Source organism: Aedes aegypti, chromosome 3 (assembly GCF_002204515.2).
Source record: "Aedes aegypti strain LVP_AGWG chromosome 3, AaegL5.0 Primary Assembly, whole genome shotgun sequence".
In the NCBI taxonomy this organism is placed as follows: Eukaryota; Metazoa; Arthropoda; class Insecta; order Diptera; family Culicidae; genus Aedes; species Aedes aegypti.
In genome coordinates this window covers 248,655,261-248,677,270 of record NC_035109.1, presented here as the reverse complement: position 1 = coordinate 248,677,270, position 22,010 = coordinate 248,655,261, and the positions used below count along the sequence as shown (strand labels likewise).

Genomic DNA, 22,010 nt, shown 5'->3' with positions numbered 1-22,010 from the left:
ATAATATTTTCACATCTGACTGACCTGAATTACCTCAGGGATGTCAAAAATCTTTGTTTGCTAATGACTCAGACCTCTTCGCCAAAGGACGAAGCCTGCGTGTCATCTGTAGTAGATAGCAAAAAAGTTAAGATATGTTTTCTTCATACTTGCAAAAATGAAAAATTTCGCCTAATGCTTCCAAAACTCAACTAATAATATTCTTACATAAACCATAAGCTCTAAATTTGAAACCTTCAAGTAGATATGTTGTCACGATGAGAGGGGTTTCAATAAATTGGTCAGATGAAGTTAACTATCTAGGGCTCATGCAAGATAAAAATTTAACTTCCAAAAATCACATTGAATGAATGCCTTTACCTAAATGTAACAAATATGTAAAATGCCTTTATCCCTTTATTAATATAAAATCAAAACTTTGTCTTAAGAACAAGCTTTTGAAATTCAAACAAATTTTCAGGCCAGCTATGTTGTATGCTGTACCAACAAATACAAACTATTGTTATACTAGGAAGAAAGCTCTATACAACATAATATTTTGAAAATGGTTCTGAAGCTTTCTCCCTTGTATAGTATGAGTTGCATAGAATACCCAATGTTGAAACATTGGAGCAAATTTCAAATAAAATAAATAATAATTGGAATAATTGAAACATTCGAGCAAATTTCAAATAAAATATATAATAATTTAATTTAATCTTCTATCGCCACGTTAAATACGTTATATATCTAGGTTAAGTTAGGTTAAATTAACTGAAAGCGTTTTACTTCCTCTTATAAACAGGTGCAATCAACTCGCCTGTACATTTTTTTAACTGCTACGGCAAATGAAATGAGCTATGTTGTTATCGAAATGCTTAATTTAGTTTTACCAAATTAGGATGTTAGTGTTTTCCAACACGGAACACCTAGATATAAAAATGATTGTTATGTTTAAAATGAGACTAATAAAGAAATTAAAAAAATAATAATAATACAAAAATATGATACCTAGCATGCGAAAAAAAAAGTCAGATCGGATTCACACGGTTCGTTTTGTTAAAATTGACACGACGAGCGCAACAATGGCTCGAAGAGAAGGCATTAACCCGAAAGATCATTAAAGTGAGAACAAAATACAGAAAAAATATGGTAGTGTTCGTAGGGAAATGTGATATCAATGTTAAAATGTTCCGTTTGATTTTATTTCTCATTATTCAGCTGAATGCAATCGAGACATAGTGTAAAATAAATTAAGTTGACGTCAACTCTGCAGTACATTATAAGATATAAGGAATAGCTCACATATCATTTGACTAATTATTAAACTGTTTATCTTTTTCTGTTGAAGGATATGAGGCTCATAAAGACTGTTCACTTTCTTTCGCTAAAGCTTTGTTTTGAATTGTTCCAACTTCAAAGTGTTCTTCTTTCGTTTACAAATCCCATTATAGGTTCCTATCATATATGTTTCCCATTACTCGGCTTGCCTAACGATCTTTTCTTGGATCTACTAACGTATCATTGTGCCTGTTTATTTAATCTTACCCTAATTTCGACACAACGCAGTGTTCTTCCATCAGCAATGTAAGTAATAAGATAAAATGGATATTTCGTTTGCTGCGTGGGTTGGTCGATGTGGGTGGGAGTATAGTACTGGGTACCTAGCTATACTACAGCCGTGATCTAGTTTACCTCATCATGATGGTTTGAAATATTACGTTTATGCGGGAAAGTGAATAAAAACTAATGGTCTCGGCTTACGATGTCCGGCAACAGTTACAGCTTCTCATCTGTGGTGGTTCAGCTTCTGCGTTGGAATTTTCTCGAAAGGTAAAACTGTTGCCCGGTCGTATTTCGTCTGGATGGAGGAGGGCACTGCCACTGCTGCCGACGTTGTTTGCTTTGTTGTTGGTATGGCCATTACTTCCTTCCGTTACGGACCTGCTCGACTTCTTCTTTGATGAGCTCGATCTTTTCGGTGTAGCATTTTTGGATGTCCTGCAAGAAGAACAGGTGGGAGAGACCTTTTTTTAATTGCTTGGGATGTATACTTGGGACCGAAGGATGAGGGTTTCCTCTCGGAGTTGTGACTAACATGATGATGAAATGAATATTATAAAAGCAATGTAGTCCATGTCAGATTAATGAACATGTAGAATTTGTTATACGGTACATGCCAAATGTGGTTAATTGCTAATAATCATACAACTATTCTATTTGATCCATGTTATTCGTGAATATAAACAACAATAGGGCATTTTTTGTGTAAGCGTTCCAAGGATAACAAAAAACTTTGAAAAATCTTCTCAATGAGTGCATACACAACTCATGGTCTTTTGCATGAAAAATAGTGTTATAATTCTGACAAAGGCATGTAAACACATTCGAACCTGTGTAGCAACCATCGACTCATTGAAATATCGAGTAACATAAATTATTTGGAAAGCTGATTGAAGGGACCATCATAGTAACTATGACATTTTGTTAATAGTATGGTTCCATGAGTCGATATCGAGTCATAGAACATCAACTCATGGAGGTTTGACTGTATCAGAATTGATCCCTCTATCTATCAAATCGTAAAAACTTTTTAGTTTCTCGATATTTTTGCACCATTTTTCACAGAATATGGTTTCTCGTCGTACTCACTGAGACAAAGCCTGCTTCTCAGCTTAGTGTTCGATGAGCACTTCCACAGTTAACTTTCTTTGCCAAAAGTGTTCCAACGTAGTTTATACACTACATGCTATAAACGTTGAAAGTGGAAAATTTATTGTTACTAATGAAAATATATTGTATTGTAGATCCGTGAAGGCCTGAAAAAATCTTTAAAGGGCTATAAAGATCTGTAAATATAAGTGGAGATTGGCTAAGCTCCGCGAGGAGCCAGTTTAGCTCACAAAGTCACTTGAAGCTTCGAAGGCTCGCAAACCACGGTGAAGCTTCACAGCGATCTGCTAGAATCGTGAATTTCTGCGAATAAAGATACTAAAATATTAATGATGGTTTGTAAATGTCTACGTTTACAATGGTCTGTGAAAGTACATTGAAATTGATCATGCTTTCCACTTATCTGAAAGATTTAAGATGACGGTACATCGTGCAACTGTTCAAATATTCTAGTTTTTATGACATTTAAACGTAAAATATTTAGTTTCACAAACGAAATATCGTTCGGTTGAATATATGCTTATTGGAGCAACAGTTTCAATTATTAAACGAAAATTGTTGAAGTAAAATTCAAGAAAATGTAAACATCATCAACAAAATTGTAATAATAAACCAAAACAAGGCACCAGAAGCGGTTTCCGAAGTGTAAAATATAAAAGCAGATAGTTTTGCTTCTAAATTGATTTTTTTCTATTCACTTACAACATGTTTTTCTCCCAACCATTTCCCCGAATGACGTTTTCCCGAAAGAACGACTTCCCTAAAATCTATTTTCCTGGAAGTACTTTTTCCTCAAAAAAAAAACCGTAATGTTATTAACATACTGAAAACTATTCATGATCTTGCAGTTAAAAGTGTCGAGCATGCCAACTGATTGAAAATTGAAGCTTTAAGTATCTGAAGTTCAAAACAACTTAAAAATCGTTCTTGAATCGTGCCTTGTATGGAAAAGTGAGCACATGATTACCAGTTTTATTGGAAGTTGTATGTTTGGCTTATGGACATTTGGTCGAATGGACGTTAGGCTGAGTTTGCCTTCTTAGAGTAAAAGGCTTCTTTTGAAATTCTTACTGTTTCACTGATTATTGGCACTTAACGTACAATATTTCAGTTTGATTTTTCCCTTCGCGTGTTTGTTTTCGGTTAAACTCTAGAGGTAGGGTCGATGTACCAACAGCCGCATAGCTAAGAACAAATATTCGTATAAAATCGAAAAATAAAGCCTGCGCAATTATTTTTAGATCATCTGAAAGCTTTTTATCTTGGCTTTGTAGAAAAATTATGAAACATAAGAAAACTCATGTTTTTGTATTTATTATCGCTTGTGCCACTATAGGAACACATGTGCCTATAGTAGCACTATTCCTAATTTCTGTTCCTATAGTAGCACTAGCCTCATGGAATAGGCAAAACACAAATCAAAACCATATTTTTACAAAACTTTTATATTTTTCCATTGAAGTGTGGATCAAAAGCGTTCGATTGAAATAAAAAAGTTCCTAATTTATCAACTATTTTGTTTAATAACAAAATAGTTTCTCTCAGTAGTGCTACTATAGGAACAATAGATTAACTATAGGTGCAAGGGAGCTAAAATTTTAAGCAAAACTATTTATTTCGATCATTTTTTGAACAAAATCGAGCTGTGTGTCAATGGTACTTAGATAAATAGCTACTGATCTTCATGTCAAAAATTATTTTGCTACGATTACCAGCGAAACGGCCGTAAAAAGCCACTAGTGCGACTATAGGGGACCGTCCACTAAGGGAACACCGACCCTACATAACAAAAATATAATAAACATAATTTTATTTATCAGTGCTGAACAAGTTAAAAGTCCAACTTTAACTATGCATATCTCTGTCGTTTTCGAAGTGATTTTCAATATTTTTTCACCAAATTCCATTGGACACTTTTCAAGATCAATAGCCATTTTAAATTTATTTGAAAAGATAGTATACCCAAAGTATGTCTAACAAAATTTTCTTCTCAGTGTTATCTGGTACGGATCTGTGGCACAAATTAAGCAATGTAACAATATATAAGATGATAAATTATGGTTCTCTTTGTGAGTAGTAACTAAGTTCCGGAACCACAATTCACATGTTTGAGTTGAAATATAAATTTTTGATTACACTTAAAGTTAGTTTTAGTCAGAAAACTTTGAAAAACCTTGTTTTTTAATCTTTTTACCTGTAAATCCAAATTCGACCCTATGACATGTAGTTTTTTTCTACATGAATTTGATTGTACAAGCACAGCAAACACTTCTAGGCAGCAATATAAATTTTTGATTACACTCAATATATATTTTAATAAAAAACATGAAAAATTTAATTTTTCAATACTGTTTGCTTATGAAGCAAAATTCAAAGCAATAATTGTTGGATTTCACGACTGAAACATGTTTGCTAAAGTCTATTGAATATATTTGTGCAGAAATACACTATGATTACACTTTAAATTGATTTCAATCTTGAAAACAGCAAATATCCCATTTTTTGTACTATTTTCCAATAAATCAAAATTGAATGCGATGACATCTTGTTTTGTCGTTATAAATTTTATTAAGAAAGTCTGGTGAACATGTTCGTCAAGAAAATGAAATTTTTGAGTTCATTCAAAATGTATGTTATTCAAAACACTACGAAAAGCCCTTTTTTAAACTTTTTACTGGCAAATAGAAAAATGAAAACAATTTATTTGACTTCTACGTTCCCCGACAAAAGATCCGGAGAAATTTTCAAACTGTTTTTCTTTCTATTTTTAATGAATTCGAATCCTCTGAGCAGAATCTTAATGGAGCAATTAAACGGTAGATTGGAGTACCTTGTTCCTTTTAATTCCGCCCTAAATGCGCCCTAGGGCGGTTTTTCTTTCATTTCTTGGCGAAAAATGAAAGAGTATTTATATATTTTTTTATGAATTATGTTTTAGTTTGAAACTGGTAATACCTAATTGTTAAACTAGAATGAGTTATACACCGTTGGGATCTGTATTTCCTGTTGATGTCATCAAATAAAATAAATAAAACGAAGATTTGTAACTTTTTTCACGCCAATCAGCTTATAAAAGTCCATTGAAAATTTCTGATTGTAAATAGAAAGTTTTTATTATATGTACTTAGATTTTTCTACAAGAAATATGAAAGAAGCATTTTCAAACTAATTGTTTTTAAACCAAAATTTAATGCGATGACTCGTCAATTCATTTATTTCTATGCAAAAATCTTATGCAGGTCGAGAAAAAACATGTCATCGCTTTGATTTAAGGTAAAAAGGGGTTAAATATTTGGATGTTTCGTGGTTTTCCATGTAAAATAAATTTTGAGTGTTATCTAAAATTCAATTCTTGCTCAAACATGTCCACTAGACATCTAAAAGCAAATTATTGTAAAAAAAACATATAACTGCTTTGCATTTTGATTTAAGCTGTTAAACCTTGAGTTTTAATAGCTCTTTGGGTAAGAAAATAAGTCTTCACAAGAAGCTTTGTTTCTGCACTGACGCGTTGACTAGAGTTTTACATCAATGCATTTTCGAAGAAAATACATGTAATTACCATGAATTTCGATATCCAGACAACCAGTTTAAAACATATGATTTTAATTAGTTTTAAGGTTAAATAAATGTTGAGTGTTTTTCAACATTTATAATTCTGCTCAAACATATTTTTTGAATTTCTAGAATGGAATTTATGTCGAAAAATTGGAATGTTGTCGCTTCAACAATATAATAAATAATAAAATATATTTAAAACAATGAGGGTTTCTTATATTTGCAAGTAAAATAGGTATTGATTGTAATCTGATTGTTTTATTTTTCCCTCAACATGTTCATCAATCTTATATAAGCACGTAAATTCCAAAAAATATATGTAATCGCTTTGAATTTTGATTTAAAGGACAATTAGTTCAAAACTTCGGTTCCTTGTTGTTTTTTCAGAAAAAAAGTTTTGAGTGTTATCCAAAATTTTTCTTTCTGCTCAAATGGAATCACTGTTCTTGTACAATAAATATATTACTAAGAACTACATAACATTGCTTTACAACTCGATTAATATGAGTTAAACAAAATAAGTTTTTTCAATCTTTATTTATGGTAAACTTAATTATGAGTATTTTTAAAATTTACTATTTATTCCAAAGATGGTCACTGCATTTCTACAAGCAAGTTTATGCAGAAAAAAATATTCCTTTGCTATTTATACATATTCTGATATCATGGCAAAGAGGTTGAAAATCAAGGGTTTGTCGTAAGTTTTTGGTAAAAAATGTTTTAAATGTAATCCAAAATAACTATGACTGTTCAAATATTCACTGGAATTGTACAAGCAAAGTTATAATGAAAAGATAGATATAATCGTCATGAATTTTGATTTATATGCAAACATATCGGAAACCTAGAGTGTCTCGTAGTGCAGAGTATAAAAAAATTAGTTTAATCAAAAATTTATATATCTACTCAAAACTGTTCATTGTACTACTCTTGTCAAATTGATGTAAAAAAAATTACATGTCATCGTTTTGAATTTTGTTTTATGAGCAAACAGTTTGAAGTAAAGGGTTTTTAGCTAAGCTCTACCTATATTAGAATGGTTGAGGATACCAACACACAATTTGTTCATAAAAATAAGGATTTTTGTTATGCGAAAAATGATGAACAGTTTTTCTTAGGAGGTTTTGGAAAAACTTTTCAGTTCTTCAGCCAGAAGCATTCGGTGAGATTTTATATTTTCATAGCATTGTAGAATAATAGTTGAACGATGCACAGAAAACTGATTACAGTTTTATCAATAAAAAAAGATATTGCATAAACAAGGTGTCCATTTTATAAAATGAACAGTCCTTATATTTTGAGTCATTTTCAAGTTATTTGCGCAAATCACTGTCCTCAAAATAGAGCGCTGGGCGTTAACGGGTTAAGATGTTTAATAAAAGTTTAAGAATGTTAACTGTACTTTATCATTTCCCAATAGTAATGGAGTAGAACGGTATGTAACAAGCAAAGGATACTACAAAATACATTATCCAATTGAAACATACTAAAAAAAAATTGCATTTTTATTTTGCGAAACTAAGGTTGAATAATACGAGTGCTTCGTAAAGCCCAAGCAGGACAGTTCGGTTTTGCGTCGTCCGATAGATAGCTCACGGTTTCGCGCATGTTTTCGTCGCCGGAGATTTTTTTTCCTGTTTTGGAGCGTCTTGCTGGGTAGTGCTTCGTGAAGCCCAAGCAGGACAGTTTTTACATTCAGAAATGGAATAGTGAAAAGTGAAAAATGAAAAAGTGATTTGTTTGATTTGTGTCCTCAGTACTGTTGGTTTTTGGCTGCCCTAAGTTCACCGAACCATCCGGAAGTGACAGGCAGCACATAAATTTAGAGAATCAATCCGGTGAGTTTGTTCCAGTATGATACTTTTTCTTTTGTGAGCCTTCCGGATCGTTTTTGTCCGCGTCGTGGAACTTCTGTTATTTTCGGAGTTTGATAATTATGTTCAGATTGCGCATTCTGTCCGGGCGGGTGTTACGCAACTAACAATCGGTTGTGGATGCTTTTTAACCGTTCGATGACCCTGGAGGGATCGATTCTGTTTTTCGTATAATTTTGAGCAGAAAAACCGACTGTGTTATCCTAGGGTGTTTAGTTCGAACGCACTTCCTTTCGTTTTTCGATTATCTAAAAATACAGTACCACCCAGTACAGTTTTTCAATGGGCACAGTACAGTTTTTCAATAGGCGTGATTTTTTTTACGCGTATCGTTATTTTATACAATCCGATGACCCTGGAGGGATCGGTTTTGCTTTTTACTGGTTATTGAGCAAAAATATTACTGCACAATCGACAAGCATTTCGCGAAATACTATTTATACTATAAATAAGCTATTGTTTTCTCTTTTGATTGCCGGCATTCAAAAGATTAATTTGAAAACGCTTAAACAACAAATATTTATGGTCTATCGCCAGCTTTCTAGGCGAATCCTGACAATATACCTTCCCCAACCTCCAACTCCGTAGCACTTATGAGGGTGTCGCTGAGTCGGTGGCCTCTCATTAAGTAAGTGCTACATCAACATTTCCTTTCCCTATCCCAAGTTACGGTAAAGATGGGCGTGGCCGGGAATAGCGATATTCATGCTTTTAGTATTCTTGTTTATGATTTGAACAAGGTATACTCCCCTGCCTTGTTCTTGAAAGTAGTCAGGATGAGATTATTAAAAAGAAACATGAATGTTGCTAGTATCCAATCTACGAAGTATACCGTAACTACGCTAACGCTAAAACTAAGGTTGAATAATACATGTTGGTCATTTTTTATATGCACGATCATTATTATTTCACTAAATTTAAAGATGGTATTTAGACTTGAGTAAGTTTTTCTATGGCTCAAACTTCAGGCTCTCTACAGCGCAAAAATGTTTTTCAAACATTCATGCAAAAACTAGAATACATCAAAGCATCTTTTCTTTAACATTTTGTTTGAGCCAGTAACACAGCGGAACACGATTTTGTCTCAAGCATCAAAATACCGCTATTACTTAACTAAGAGTTGCTGAGTCTATGGCCGTTTTCAAAAATATCACAGCACGTCTAGTTTTTGAGATATTGGCTGTTGAAAATGCAAAATTTGCCTACATCAGCCAACTTGCATGCAAGTTTGACAGCTTGTATGGAAATTTATTTGCTTAATTTGCCACAGAATTCAAACTTCATGTGTTAAACAATACTTATCATAAAAGATCATAATATTGTCGGCGCCCAAAAATATTTGTTTGATTATTTTGATAATAATTGTATTGTGCCATATAAGAGAAACGAAGAATTTTGTATGGTGACTGCAAACATGTTGAAAAAATCAATTTAATCTAAAATTAACCGTGCAATTTCAACCAAATTATATCTTAAATGAAAGAGAAAGTCCTATTTTGCATGCTTGGTGGATAAGATCACAAAAAAGTTTGATAAATCATTCTTTAAATTTTATGTAAACATCAATAAAACCAGTGTTTTATTCAACTTTGGCGACCTGTAGCTAAAAATTGTGACGTGCTGGAACATTTCTGAGAACGGCATCAGATTCACCAACCCCAAATCTACTAGAGACACATAATTTGGTTCTCAAGACACGCAAAAATGTCATTTTTGTTACGCTGTGTAATCTTTAAATGAAACTTTTGCCCCACCTTACTTTACAGCTTTCCAGCTCTTTAACTGTGTCCAGATGGTTTTTGACGTTTAAGTGATGAAACAGTTGGTCATATTTGCGGTGGGACTGATGCATTGAAAATAGGATGCCGTTACATGTTTTCAAACTTACAGATGAACACTATTTGAATGTAAACAAAAACGCAATTATTCACGTTCTAGAACATTACATGCAGTGAATAGGTCATTTTTTGACCATCACGTTATGTACTGGATGCAGAAAAAAAATGTAAGCAACAAACATCACAAAACAAGCAAAACGTTACCTTTTAGCATCACACAGCACCGCGGTTGCAATTAAAATGAAAAGGAAAATCTAGAATGAGGCGACTTGGAGCTGGCACCGGAAAAGGGGAAACTTCAAACTGGACGAAAGGAGATGCAACGGAAAGGAAAATCGTTCTTCATTTGCAGTATACCGCATTTTATTTGCATCGTCCATCTACCACCACCATTCCACACGATGCTACAAGATGCAGAAGCAAGTGGGTTGGTTGGCAGAGCGTGACTAATAATAACACGTAGTATGTGGCTGTGGTAGTTTGGTGCGCTAGTAAATACACATAGTATAGTAAGAAGCAGCAATGGTAGTTAGTGGGTGCTCCGAATGCGTTTTTCTCCGATCGATGCTGTATCCCGGAGTGCGAGAATGACAAGTGAGAGAGACCTATTTTTTTGCTACGGGAAAGTCTAGGCCAGCTTGCCGCGCCGTAGTCTGAAATTAGAAGAGTGACAAAAAGAAAGAAAAAGAAATAAAGCGATAGAATATTTTGTTATTTTTCTCGATTTCTGACGGCAAAGGAAAACGCAAGCAAAACAGCGAAGAGGATGGAAAGGAGAAGCGCACGCAGCTCGGGCAGAGGGGCACAAGCCAGCCACAGGGAAATGGGTTCGAGAATGAAATTGGAGCTGACCTATTTTTGGCTGAGTTGGAGTTTTGTTGCGGCACAGTGGCGCACATACACAGAACTGAATTACGAACTGGTTAGGAGTCAAGACGTAAACAAGTTGCACAGGGCTAGTTAAAAGATGATGCGGTTTCTTATTAGAGACAGTGTATCGGAAAGGGAATCATGACCTGCAGAATGGGATATATTTAGAACTTCTAAGGTAAAAATAAACTTAAAAAGGGTTTAAAGTGGTTGAATGTTTTGATGTGGAAATGATGTGTAACATACAATTAGAAACACTTGTTGTGTCACCGGTCTGATTTCTAGCTCCATTCCACCAGATAGATTGTCATAGCTTTCTAGTAGGTAGAAAGGCATGTGTATAAGTTCAATGTTGATTAAATTTATGCTTCGCATAACTATAATCAATACTGTTATAATTATAATATATTAGGAAATGTTTAAATACCATCGTTCTACCAAATATTTTGATATAACAAACTTTGACGTTAATACAAACTTTTGATATGTTTCTCTCATGCATTTCTTGGTACTAGGAAATCTAAATAATAGGGGGAGATCCCCAATTTCCGGAAGATGCCGAAAATTTGAGAAACTATGGTCTAATCAATATGGAGTATTGTATGCGTACAATAACACATTTTTAAAATATGCTTGCCTATTTGAAAAATTAGAAATATTTAAAATCGTGAAAAAGTTGATGTACCTAAAATTAGAGCCTAATTTGTAATTATTTTGAATATGTAAATATACTTTGCATAACGCAAGCATGATCGAATATAATCCTGATTTGAGAGTATGAATATATTTTGTATCATATTTAAACAAAATGTTGACAAAATACAATTCTGATCAAGCATCTCTCAAAGACAAAATACAATTCTGATCAAAGCACTATCTCAAAATACTTTCATTTCCATAGGTTAAGATTATGACATCAACATCCAGAACAACATCGTAATATGTCCTATTTTTTTGATAATATATTAAAAAGTCGACACGAATGAATTGAATTGGGTATAATCCACTATTCCTGGAGTAAACACGTTCTATGATGAATAAACATACAGAAACCAAGCCATTTCCAGATTATGTCTTGTATTGAAAGCCGCCCATTTTTGAATGGCCTATTTAGTACTAGAATACGTGATGCAAGCTATCTTGACCTATCCCTGTAAATTACCCATTTGGCCTTACGACGATTCATTAGAACTATCGGCCATTTTCGGCCTAATGATCCTTTCGGCCTAACGGCATTCGGCCTAACGGCATTCGGCCTAACAGCATTCGGCCTAACGGCATTCAGCCTAACGAGACAGGACCAAGCCTAACACAGTTTTTTGTACTCTAAAAATTTATAGAATAAAAAGTTTTTCCTCAACTTGACTTTGGGTGGTCCACAAAAAAACTAGTTTTCTGGTTCCAGCGTTTTCAGTTATAATATCTTATCATATAGTGTATAAACCACATTTTGTGTTTTGAATAACGCGTTTTTTGACGAGTGAAGGAACTCGTAATCCCTTTTCGTTTTGGTACTATTGTTATTTTTCTTACAAAAACACGTTTAATTCTCTTGTCCATACATCTGATATCGACGAATATAAAAACAGTGCATTTTTATCCAAAAACTTCAATTAATTTTGAACTGAAATTGATTTCAACAATTTGTGAAGCCGTTCATAGACTACTTTGATGAGAAATTTATATTAGAAAAACAAGAGTTAAAAACATGTTTCTCTCGGGCCACCCTATGTAGATGTTCAAAATCGATGATATTATATGATATTGAGGACTACCATAATTTTAGATACATCTAAACAGAAGATCACATTGTTTCACAATTTGTTGAATACCGTTTTGTCTGAAGGTTCGTTTCCATGCTCATATTCTCACAGTATTTACAATTCTTATTGCATACGCCTTAAATGCTTTTTTTTTCAAGACATGTGAATTATGTTAAAGGGCTATTATGTAAAAAAATTGCAATTCTTAATAATAACAATTAAAAATCACAAAAAGTTGGTAGAATAGACCTACATTTTCTGAGATAGTTATTTATTTTGCCTATTACTATAAAATAGTTTTCATTAGTAATTGAAAAATTTTGTTTTGAAATTTGAATCTTAATAATAGATGTTGCATAAACATTGAAAAAATGTTCAAATATTTATAACACGTTTCCTGACATTATCACCAATCTGATAATTACAGGAATTTGACAAAATCAACTACATACAATATTTAAATTGAATCAGTTTTGGAGTGTATAGAGTCCTGAACATCGGCATCAGAATAATTGGAAAGTGCTAGAATCAAAGAAATTATCACCAGAAAAAGCATAAAATGAATCGTAATGTTCGATCTACACTGTACCAAAATCTAAATAAATAAAAATTGAATGATGTTTGTTGCGACTTGTTCGTTTGTTGAAAATATTTGGGAGAGTCTTCGGAATAGCTGCAAAAACGGAAGACAAATAATTTGTCATTTTGTATGGAAGATTGCATGCCATTTTTCTACAGCCTACTTGATGGCGAGACGACGTTTGCCGGGACCACTAGTCTTGAACTGAGAGAGAGGAGACAGCTCTCTGACAGCTGGCATGTTTTTAGCCTTCCTTGACTTCTTTTTTTCAATTCTTGGGTAGAGCACAACGGTCAGATGAACTTATTTTGGTCAAAATCATATTTACTTTATTTTGCTCACTATTAAACAGGATATGATCACAAAAAATCAACAGTAGTTCGTTAACACACAACTATATATAAGTATTCTACCGTTTAAAAAGTAAAATCATCGAAAAAACACCTAGAAATTTTAATAAGGTTCACTTGAACTTTGACGCTTTTTCACGTTCTGCTCTCCGAATGTATTGGTTTTCCAATAACAGTTGGAGACAAATTCCCTTGACTTTTGGTAGTTCGCAATCTAAGCCAGCTGTCTCCACTCTCTCAGGTTTTGAAGAAATTCAAAAGACAAAATGTTGAATGAAGTTATTTAAAGTCAAATTTAACACACGTTAGTAATCTGGAGTCAAATCAATCATTGGCAGAACTGACGTAATTTGACGAAGTGTCGTAAGTGCCATTTCAACTATAAGGTGAAGGTTTGGGCGATTCAAAATTTCAAAATGTTCGAAAATCCAATCTCCAATACCAATCTTACCATCTTATCCATAAAAATAGAGTTCTGTCAAAATTTCAGCTTTTTCGGTGAAGATTCAAAGACGTCTCAAATACAATGAATGTTTGTATGGACATTACTATGGAGAAATTGAGAAAAATGTTCTAAACACGTTTGTACTGTAATGTAAGTGAAAACTTTTCATTCTGTAGTGAAAACATTTTCTTGGAACCTTAAGATGATTATAATACGACCTCCACACCTCAAATTTTCAAGAGCACAAGACTTGAGAACCAAACAGCGCTCCGCGTTGAAAATTTATCCCATTGGACACCAGCAGCAGGCGAGAAATTTGATTGATTTTCAGCGCGAACTGTTGAGCCAGATTCTCCAGTCTTGTGCACTTGAAAATTCAAAGTTTGGTTTCGTTTTTTAATCACCTTAACCCTCCAATACCCAAATTTTTATGTTTGAACTAAATATCATTTTTAGTTATCTTAAATCTTTCTAAACACGTTTTGGGCGATGTTTTATTTTCATTCGCAAATCTATGAATTTTAATTTATTAATTTTGATTATATTTTTTTGAACATCCCTATCCTTTTATATTTTTTCTTGAAACTTCTTCTAATTACTGATTTTTGGCAATAATAAAAATTCAAGTTTTTACGGTAATTTTAAAATTATTAAATTTTTAACATTTTTCTAGAAATATTTTTATTTTCCGTGTAGTTAAAGGAAAAACAGGTTTTAATTATTTTAATACCACCAAGCTCTTCTCCTGTTATAGGTTGATAGTAGAAATTATAAACGGTACGATTTTTTATATTACAAGTTAAATAAGCCCCAGGCATTTGTAGGTTAGAATACAATTTTTCAAACAACTTTCAAATATACAAAAAAAAATTAGAAGTCATAAAAAACCTTTCTCATATGCGTGTTATGAGTCAAGGTTTAAGCCAAAAATAAAATCATTTTGATTTCCGAGCTACGAAAATAATACACATAATTCCAAAATGTACCTCGTCTAAAGGTGGGATTGGGTATTAGAGGGTTAATGATGGATATTACTGAAGAAATCCAAAGGAATTTGAAGAAACAAATCCCTTTTGCTTTGGTTTTTGTAGATGTTTGCATGGCCATAACCACATATGAAACTAAATAACAGCAAACAAACTCATGAATATATCTTTTCTTATCCGAAGGATTGAATTACTCTCTTCAGCAATTTTCTTCATTATGAAATCAAATTGTGGACAGTTAACTTAATTTAATAATGTTTAACGTAGAGAAAACTTTGAGCTTTTATTAAAATATTAATTTTGATGATTCTAATATATTTATAGAAAAAAAGTAATCATCATCAATTGCACCAGCTAACGGTTACCATTACCAAATTAAAAGTACGCAGTATACTCTCCGGAAGAATTTTCCGACGGCTGTCACTGCAACGCCCACCTCATTTCACAATATTTAAACTTAAATTGCCCGAAACAAGTCGAGCAGGCACAGTAAACTCTTGCAATTTATATTCGTTCAAAGGGAACTATCACCCACGCCAGGTCGCTTATGTTTGGCGGCTTCACTAATTTCAAATAATTTAATACACAAATCCGAGAGAAAGGGGTAATGGGAAAACCGGATATGAGCAATGAACTATAATTGCACTCGAACGTTAATCTCTACCCAATCGACCACCGTTCGACTAACCTTGAAGAGATCCACCTGCTTGGTATATTCTTCCCTCAGATCGTTGTACAGCTTCTGGGAGGCGGCCAGTTTCTTTTCAAGAAGCGTCTGTCGCTCCCGTTCAGCCTTCATTTTACTGTCAATGTTCTCGAAGCGGGTCTGTAACTGTTCGTGCTCCATATTTCGAATGTTGAGCATATCCTTCGTGACCGTCACGACTTCCTTGATGTTTTCTATCTGATTCTGGAGTGCCTTGATTTGCATTTCCTGAGTTTTAACTGTTTTGGTGCGTTCGAATAGCAGTTCTTTGGCTTTGTTCAACACTTCCTCGTGTTTTTCTTTGAGCTTCTTCAATTCCTGTGATTCACCCTTTTTGCCATTGGACTGACTTGCAAGTACTTCCCCTTCCAGTTGAGTGACCTTGGATTTGAGAATGTCGTTTTCGAGCATCTTTTTCTTCAGCTCACTTTCAAGGTCTTCAATGCGTTCTCCAGAGTTTTTGGTGGGCGACAGCTCACACTCCAGCTGAGTCACCTTTGCCCTAAGAATATCGCTTTCAATAACGCGTTTCTTCAATTCATTTTCAAGCCCAGTTATGCGATCTGTAGATTCTTGTGATTCTGTCGGCTCTTCCTCAGCGTGATTTAGCTTCGAACGCAGAATATCGTTTTCAATCTTCAGCTTCCTTACCTCCTTTTGAAGCTCCTCAACTTTTGCATTCGCTGGACTATCTGCCAGTGGAACTCGTTCCAACTGCTCTACTTTAGATCTTAGAATGTCATTTTCAATGTTCTTTTTCTTTAACTCAGCTTCAAGTTGCTCTACCTTGTACATGCTTGCGCCGGATGCTGTTTGCTTGTTCTCCAACTCGTTCAACTTCGAACGCAATATAGTACTTTCTGTGGTGCTCTTCTTCAAACCACGCTGCAACTCCTCAATTTTCTCATTTTTGGAATCCGATGCAGCACTGGATTCGCTTTCAAACATTCGCATTTTGGCTCTCAACATATTTCCTTCAGTTGTGCTCCTCTGAAGACCTTTTTCCAAATCCTCAATCCGTTCATTAGACTCGTCTTCATCCTTGTTGGCGGCATCGCTTTCCATAGATGTAACTTTGGCTCTCAAAATATCAGCTTCGATCTGATACTTCCGCACCAATTTCTCCAAATCTCTGATTTTGTCGCTTGACTCTTGACCGGATGCAGGGGTGTTTTCAAATTGTTTCAGCTTGGATCGAAGAATGTCGCTTTCGATATTCTTTTTCTTTAGTTCTCGTTCAAGCTCGCCGGTTCTCTCTGATGCCTCGTGATCGCCCTCAAGTTCCCTAACCTTCTCCTTCAGCACTACACTTTCCGTCCGCTGAAGACCTCGAACCAGTTCATCAACTTTTTCCTGTGCATCGGGAGTTTGGGGTTCTGAATCCATGTCTGTAAGCTTGCCCCTTAGTATTCCATTCTCGATTATCCTCTTCTTTAATTCCTTCTCCAACTGTTTCACCCTTTCAGCCAGGTCTTGCGATCCCTCTGGTTTTGCTTCGGCGTTAGACAGCTTTGATCTCAGGATATCAAGCTCCATAGTTTTCCTCTTGAGCTCTTTCTCCAAAATCTCGATCTTTTCTGTGGAAGCTGCATTATTCGACGGCACCGTTTCCAGCTTGCCTACTTTTGCCCTCAAAATATCACATTCAATGGTCTTTTTCTTGAGATCCTTGTCCAACGTCTTGATCTTCTCTCTCGAATCCTCACATTCCGTCTCCAGCCGGCTGATTTTGCTCAGGAAATCTTTCTCTAGCCACGCATCAAAATTGCTCATATCACCAATTTCCTCCAAATCAGACATTTTTCTTCGATTTGAGTTTTCACCTTATCCACTTGAAACTGACTAGCAAACTCCACTTGAAAAGAAAAACCTTTTCCGCACAAAATTCACAGCCTCTCTGCGGAGCAGCCTACGTGAAAAATTCTCGCCCACCAGATCGCGCACAATTTCGCTGTCGTCGTCGGTGCACCACTACTAGAGAAACTGTACCGAACTCTCTCTCCGTCTGCGAACAGGCAACAACGCAAATTCCTTCCTGAAATTCTTCACACTCTGTTTTCCTTCTTCAGTGTTTTCAGTAGGATCAACTGAAAACCACTTGACAATGTCGCTACTGGCTGGGAAAGATCCCTCACTTGGCCACGTCGGCAAACGTTTTAACGGACTCGATCAGACCTGAATCACAGCCTCCCACAGACTAAAGGTGAAAATCGAAGAATATCTGCCGCAAATCTCACCGGCGGAATTTCAATCTGCAGGGTCCAAATGTTAGCAAAACACCACTTGATTTCCCTATCCATATGGCGAAAACCACCGGCTTAGACCATGGATCATTGTTTTTCGTGCGTGACGAATGCGTGAAAGATCGTGATCGTGCGATGAGAAGAGCGAGAGCAGACGAAACTGAGAGCGTTCGCCGCCTTTGAAAGTGTATTGGTGATTGAGAAATATGCCTCAATAAATTTTCCCTGGCGACGTGGAAATGTGGGATTATTTTTAGCTACTGAATATACGGTAGCCGGTTGCTCATCGTTTGCAGCCGTAGCACCATGTGATGTGGATTTCGCATGTTTTCTGCCGTACAACTGCCCACTTGAAGCTGCTCTGCGTGCATACCTTGGTGAGGTGCGACTTGAAGTAACCGATTTGTCGACAGGAGCCGGTGTTCGGAGGCGAAATTTAACTTTTGTTCCCGGTTGAGGCACCAATGTTTTTCTTTGCGCAGTTGAGTGTTATAACAGATTGATTTTGGTGTGCGTGGCAGGATTGCGAAAATTGGAATGTTGGGAAGCATCGCATGTTTTTTTTTTCTTTTGGACGTTACGTCCCAACTGGGACTGAACCTCATTTCCAGCTTAGTGTTCTTATGACACTTTAATAGTTTTTTTTTACTGAGAGCTTCGTTGTTTATTAACCGTTTTTGCATTTGTATATCGTGTGGCAAGCACGAAGGATCTTTATGTCCTGGGAAGTCAAGAAACTACCCAACCCAGTATATCCTTAACCAGTTTAATTCGAACCCACGACCCTCAGCATGGTCTTGGTGAAGAGCTGCAACGGTTATTTAAGTCCTAAGAATCTCATATATTTTAGAGATTATACAGCGGTACAATTGTGTATGTCTGAAGAGACAAAGTTCGTTACAGTTAAATTAAATTCAAGTTGCTGAAAGCAATTCCGCTTTAATAATCATCTTCATACCAAACTCGCATCGCACATATATTGAAAGTGCTTGAAGTATAACCTATGGAATTATCCATGGCTGTCGATCATTAGAATATGCACTGGACAGTGAATCAATTATCAACCAACATGGGTACAGGTCGTAAGGCCGAATGCCGTTAGGCCGAAATAACATTTGATCATTTACTACTTTTTCAAACGGGCTACATATTCATCAGTGTTTTTTCCTTCTTTTAATTGAAGGCTGTTTTTTTCTAGTTTATAGCACCGCGGATATTGTGGGCTTCTAGGTTATGCAAAATATCTTGATCTAATAACTGACAATCCATTCGACCTGAACATTCATTCCGCGGCTTCTAGGTAATGCAAATTGTCCTGACCTATCCCTGTTAGTTACTCATTCGACCTTACAGTTCATTAGAACTATCGGCCGTTTTCAGCCTAATGACCCTTTCGGCCTAACGACCCTATCGGCCTAACGGCATTCGGCTTAATGACCTTCGGCCTAACGGGATAGCACCCTGAATATCTGAATATCTGAACTTCAAAGCAACCCAACAATTTTTTTTTATTTTGCCCAGTCATGCAGGTAAGCCATCGAAAACGACTGGTGAGCACATATTTTATGGATAATTTTTTTGATGATAACGGCACCGTGACTATGGTTCTCTAACTTGATATCGAGATACAGGATATCGAGTAAGGGAGAGTTGACTGTATTTCCAATTGAAAATCCATTATTATTCGATGCCAGCCAACTTGCATCGAAGTTTACAAGCTTGTATGGTGATTTATTTGTTTGATTCACCTCAGAAGACAAAATTGATATGTTCAATACTTCTTGTCATCAAAGTTCATAATACTTCCGATGCCAAAAGTTTTTTTTTTTGTTAATTAGTAAAGAATTATTTGTTGCCATATAGAAGAACGAAAAAAATTGTTGAATTCTTCGTTAAATGACCATGTTCGCATGTATATTGACCTGGACACGGTTATAGGAAAAAAATATATATTGTCGCTCCAGTCCTCTTTTTGGATGTCATCTTCTTCTTTCTGGCATTACGTCCCCACTGGGACAGAGCCTGCTTCTCAGCTTAGTGTTCTTATGAGCACTTCCACAGTTATTAACTGAGAGCTTTCTATGCCAATGACCATTTTTGCATGTGTACATCGTGTGGCAGGTACGAAGATACTCTATGCCCTAGGAAGTCGAGAAAATTTCCAACCCGAAAAGATCCTCGACCGGTGGGATTCGAACCCATGACCCTCAGCTTGGTCTTGCTGAATAGCTGCGCGTTTACCGCTACGGCTATCTGGGTTCCTTTGGATGTCATATGAACCTTATAAAAACTGTTCAAAATTCCAGCTTGATCGGTAAAACTATATCTTAGCGCCAGCCGTATAAAGTTGGTATGGGATTTATTATAGGAAAAAATTACTTTTGCAAGACAAATCACCGGGGGTTGCCATTAAAATCTATAAAAAACGAACGCAGAGTTATTTCTACAATTTAGAACATTGGCGAAGACCGCAAAGCAATCTGATGCCTATGAAAAAATTTATAAAGTTATAAGTTATAAAGTATTAGGAACTTTTACCTAATTCTGAATTTATTGTTATTCCTTTACATGTTAATCAATCGGTTTGAAATTTTCAACAAGTATCGGATTGTTTCGCAGTCTTTGGCAGTATTTTTCGTCATCAAAATACCTACCAAGCTCTGCGTTTAGATTTTTTGAAGAGGATTATGAGCGACCTCTGGCATTTTTTCTTTGCAAAAGTATGTTTTTCCATAGTATAAATACAAATTTGGAAAGGCTGACACTAGAATATAGTATCATAAATCGAGTTGAAATTTTGCACTGTTGTTATGGAACCCAAAAGGAATAGAAATTTGATTTGATTTGATAAATCATAGTTTAAATTATATGTAAACAATAATAAACAAGTATTAAATACAGCTATGGCGACCTGCAACTCAGAATAGTGACGTGCTGGAGTATTTTTTCGGGTGGCATCAGAGCTAGCCCAGATAGCCGTAGCGGTAAACGCGTAGCTATTCAGCAAGACCAAGCTGAGGGTCGTGGGTTGAAATCACACCGGTCGAGGATCTTTTCGGGTTGGACATTTTCTCGACTTCCTAGGGCATAGAGTATCATCGTACCTGCCACACGATATACACATGCAAAAATGGTCAATGGCATAGTAACCTCTCAGTTAATAACTGTGGAAGTGCTCATAAGAACACTAAGCTGAGAAGTAGGCTCTGTTCCAGTGGGGACGTAACGCCAGAAAGAAGAAGAAGAAGCAAATCAGAGCTAGCAGCCTCAAATTCGCTGGAGATACATAATTTGATCCTTCAGACGTTGTTTTTGTTACTTTAGAGACGATTTTTGGCACTAAAATCACATTCGTTAGTAAATGTTGGTACATAAACCAATACAGTTCACCATCGTTCATGCTATCGTGAGTTCAGTTTGTTGGAATTGAAAACATTAAAGAAAAAATGACCTGAAAAACTAAGAAAAGAAATCAATTTTACCAGAAATTATGATTCTCAACCAAAGTGAATCAACGCTTTTATACGAGAATGGTTGACATTATATTTCCCAGGGACAGATAAATATATAGGGTACAAGCACCGGTTTTGACCAGAATAAAAGAAAATGTTTCCATAAACTACATGTACAGCCCAAATGAATGCTTTCAATCCTTACTATACATGAAATATATCAGAACTGATTGAAAATCGCGTTGGTCAATATAAGCAACCAGAACCAATATCGGTCACATTATTAACCTCGGTTCCTAAATTGGCCAATCGCATCGGATTTTTAATAAGAGTGGCCAAATAAGGTGTATTGGAAATGGAATCATAGGCGAAATTAGTTTCTCTTTTATTTTTTAAATCGATATGAACAAGTACAGGTCGGACTCGATTATCCGGAGACTCGATTGTCCGGCAACTCGATTATCCGGGATTCGATTATCGGGAATTTTTGACTCGATTATCCGGAAGTTTTTTTATTGATATACTTGCTTTTCAGTATTTATGTATAAATTTGAGATTGCTTGGTATTTCAATATTAAATATGAATGGTTTTGCAGTTTTGGACGTAGGTAGAGGGGGTAGGAAAGAGGGGGTTTGAAACTTTTTTTTTTTTTCGTTAGGCCCTTAATGTTCCAAGAAATAATTTCTGGCTAC

At 35.4% G+C, this 22,010-nt stretch overlaps 2 protein-coding genes across 7 annotated transcripts in view; one reads left to right on the top strand and one right to left on the bottom strand.

Annotated features, from left to right (window-relative positions):
• LOC5565213 (transmembrane and TPR repeat-containing protein 1) overlaps positions 1-22,010 on the top strand; it is a 790,448-nt gene that overhangs the window by 422,591 nt on the left and 345,847 nt on the right. The gene's annotated exons all lie outside the window — the stretch shown is intronic.
• On the bottom strand, positions 1,176-17,885 carry LOC5565210 (centrosomal protein of 83 kDa). 6 transcript variants are annotated; one of them, XM_021851743.1, is made up of 3 exons: positions 15,605-17,821; positions 10,127-10,575; positions 1,329-1,980 (listed from the first exon to the last, which is right to left on the bottom strand). In XM_021851743.1, exons 1-2 carry the CDS (start codon positions 17,420-17,422, stop codon positions 10,528-10,530), a joined length of 1,866 nt encoding a protein of 621 aa, XP_021707435.1. In that variant the 5' UTR covers positions 17,423-17,821; the 3' UTR covers positions 1,329-1,980; positions 10,127-10,527. The 6 variants fall into 6 exon arrangements, with proteins under 6 accessions (XP_021707433.1, XP_021707434.1, XP_021707435.1 ...); XM_021851744.1 differs by having other exon boundaries at positions 1,907-1,980; positions 10,528-10,575; positions 15,605-17,884; XM_001649527.2 differs by having other exon boundaries at positions 1,907-1,980; positions 10,280-10,575.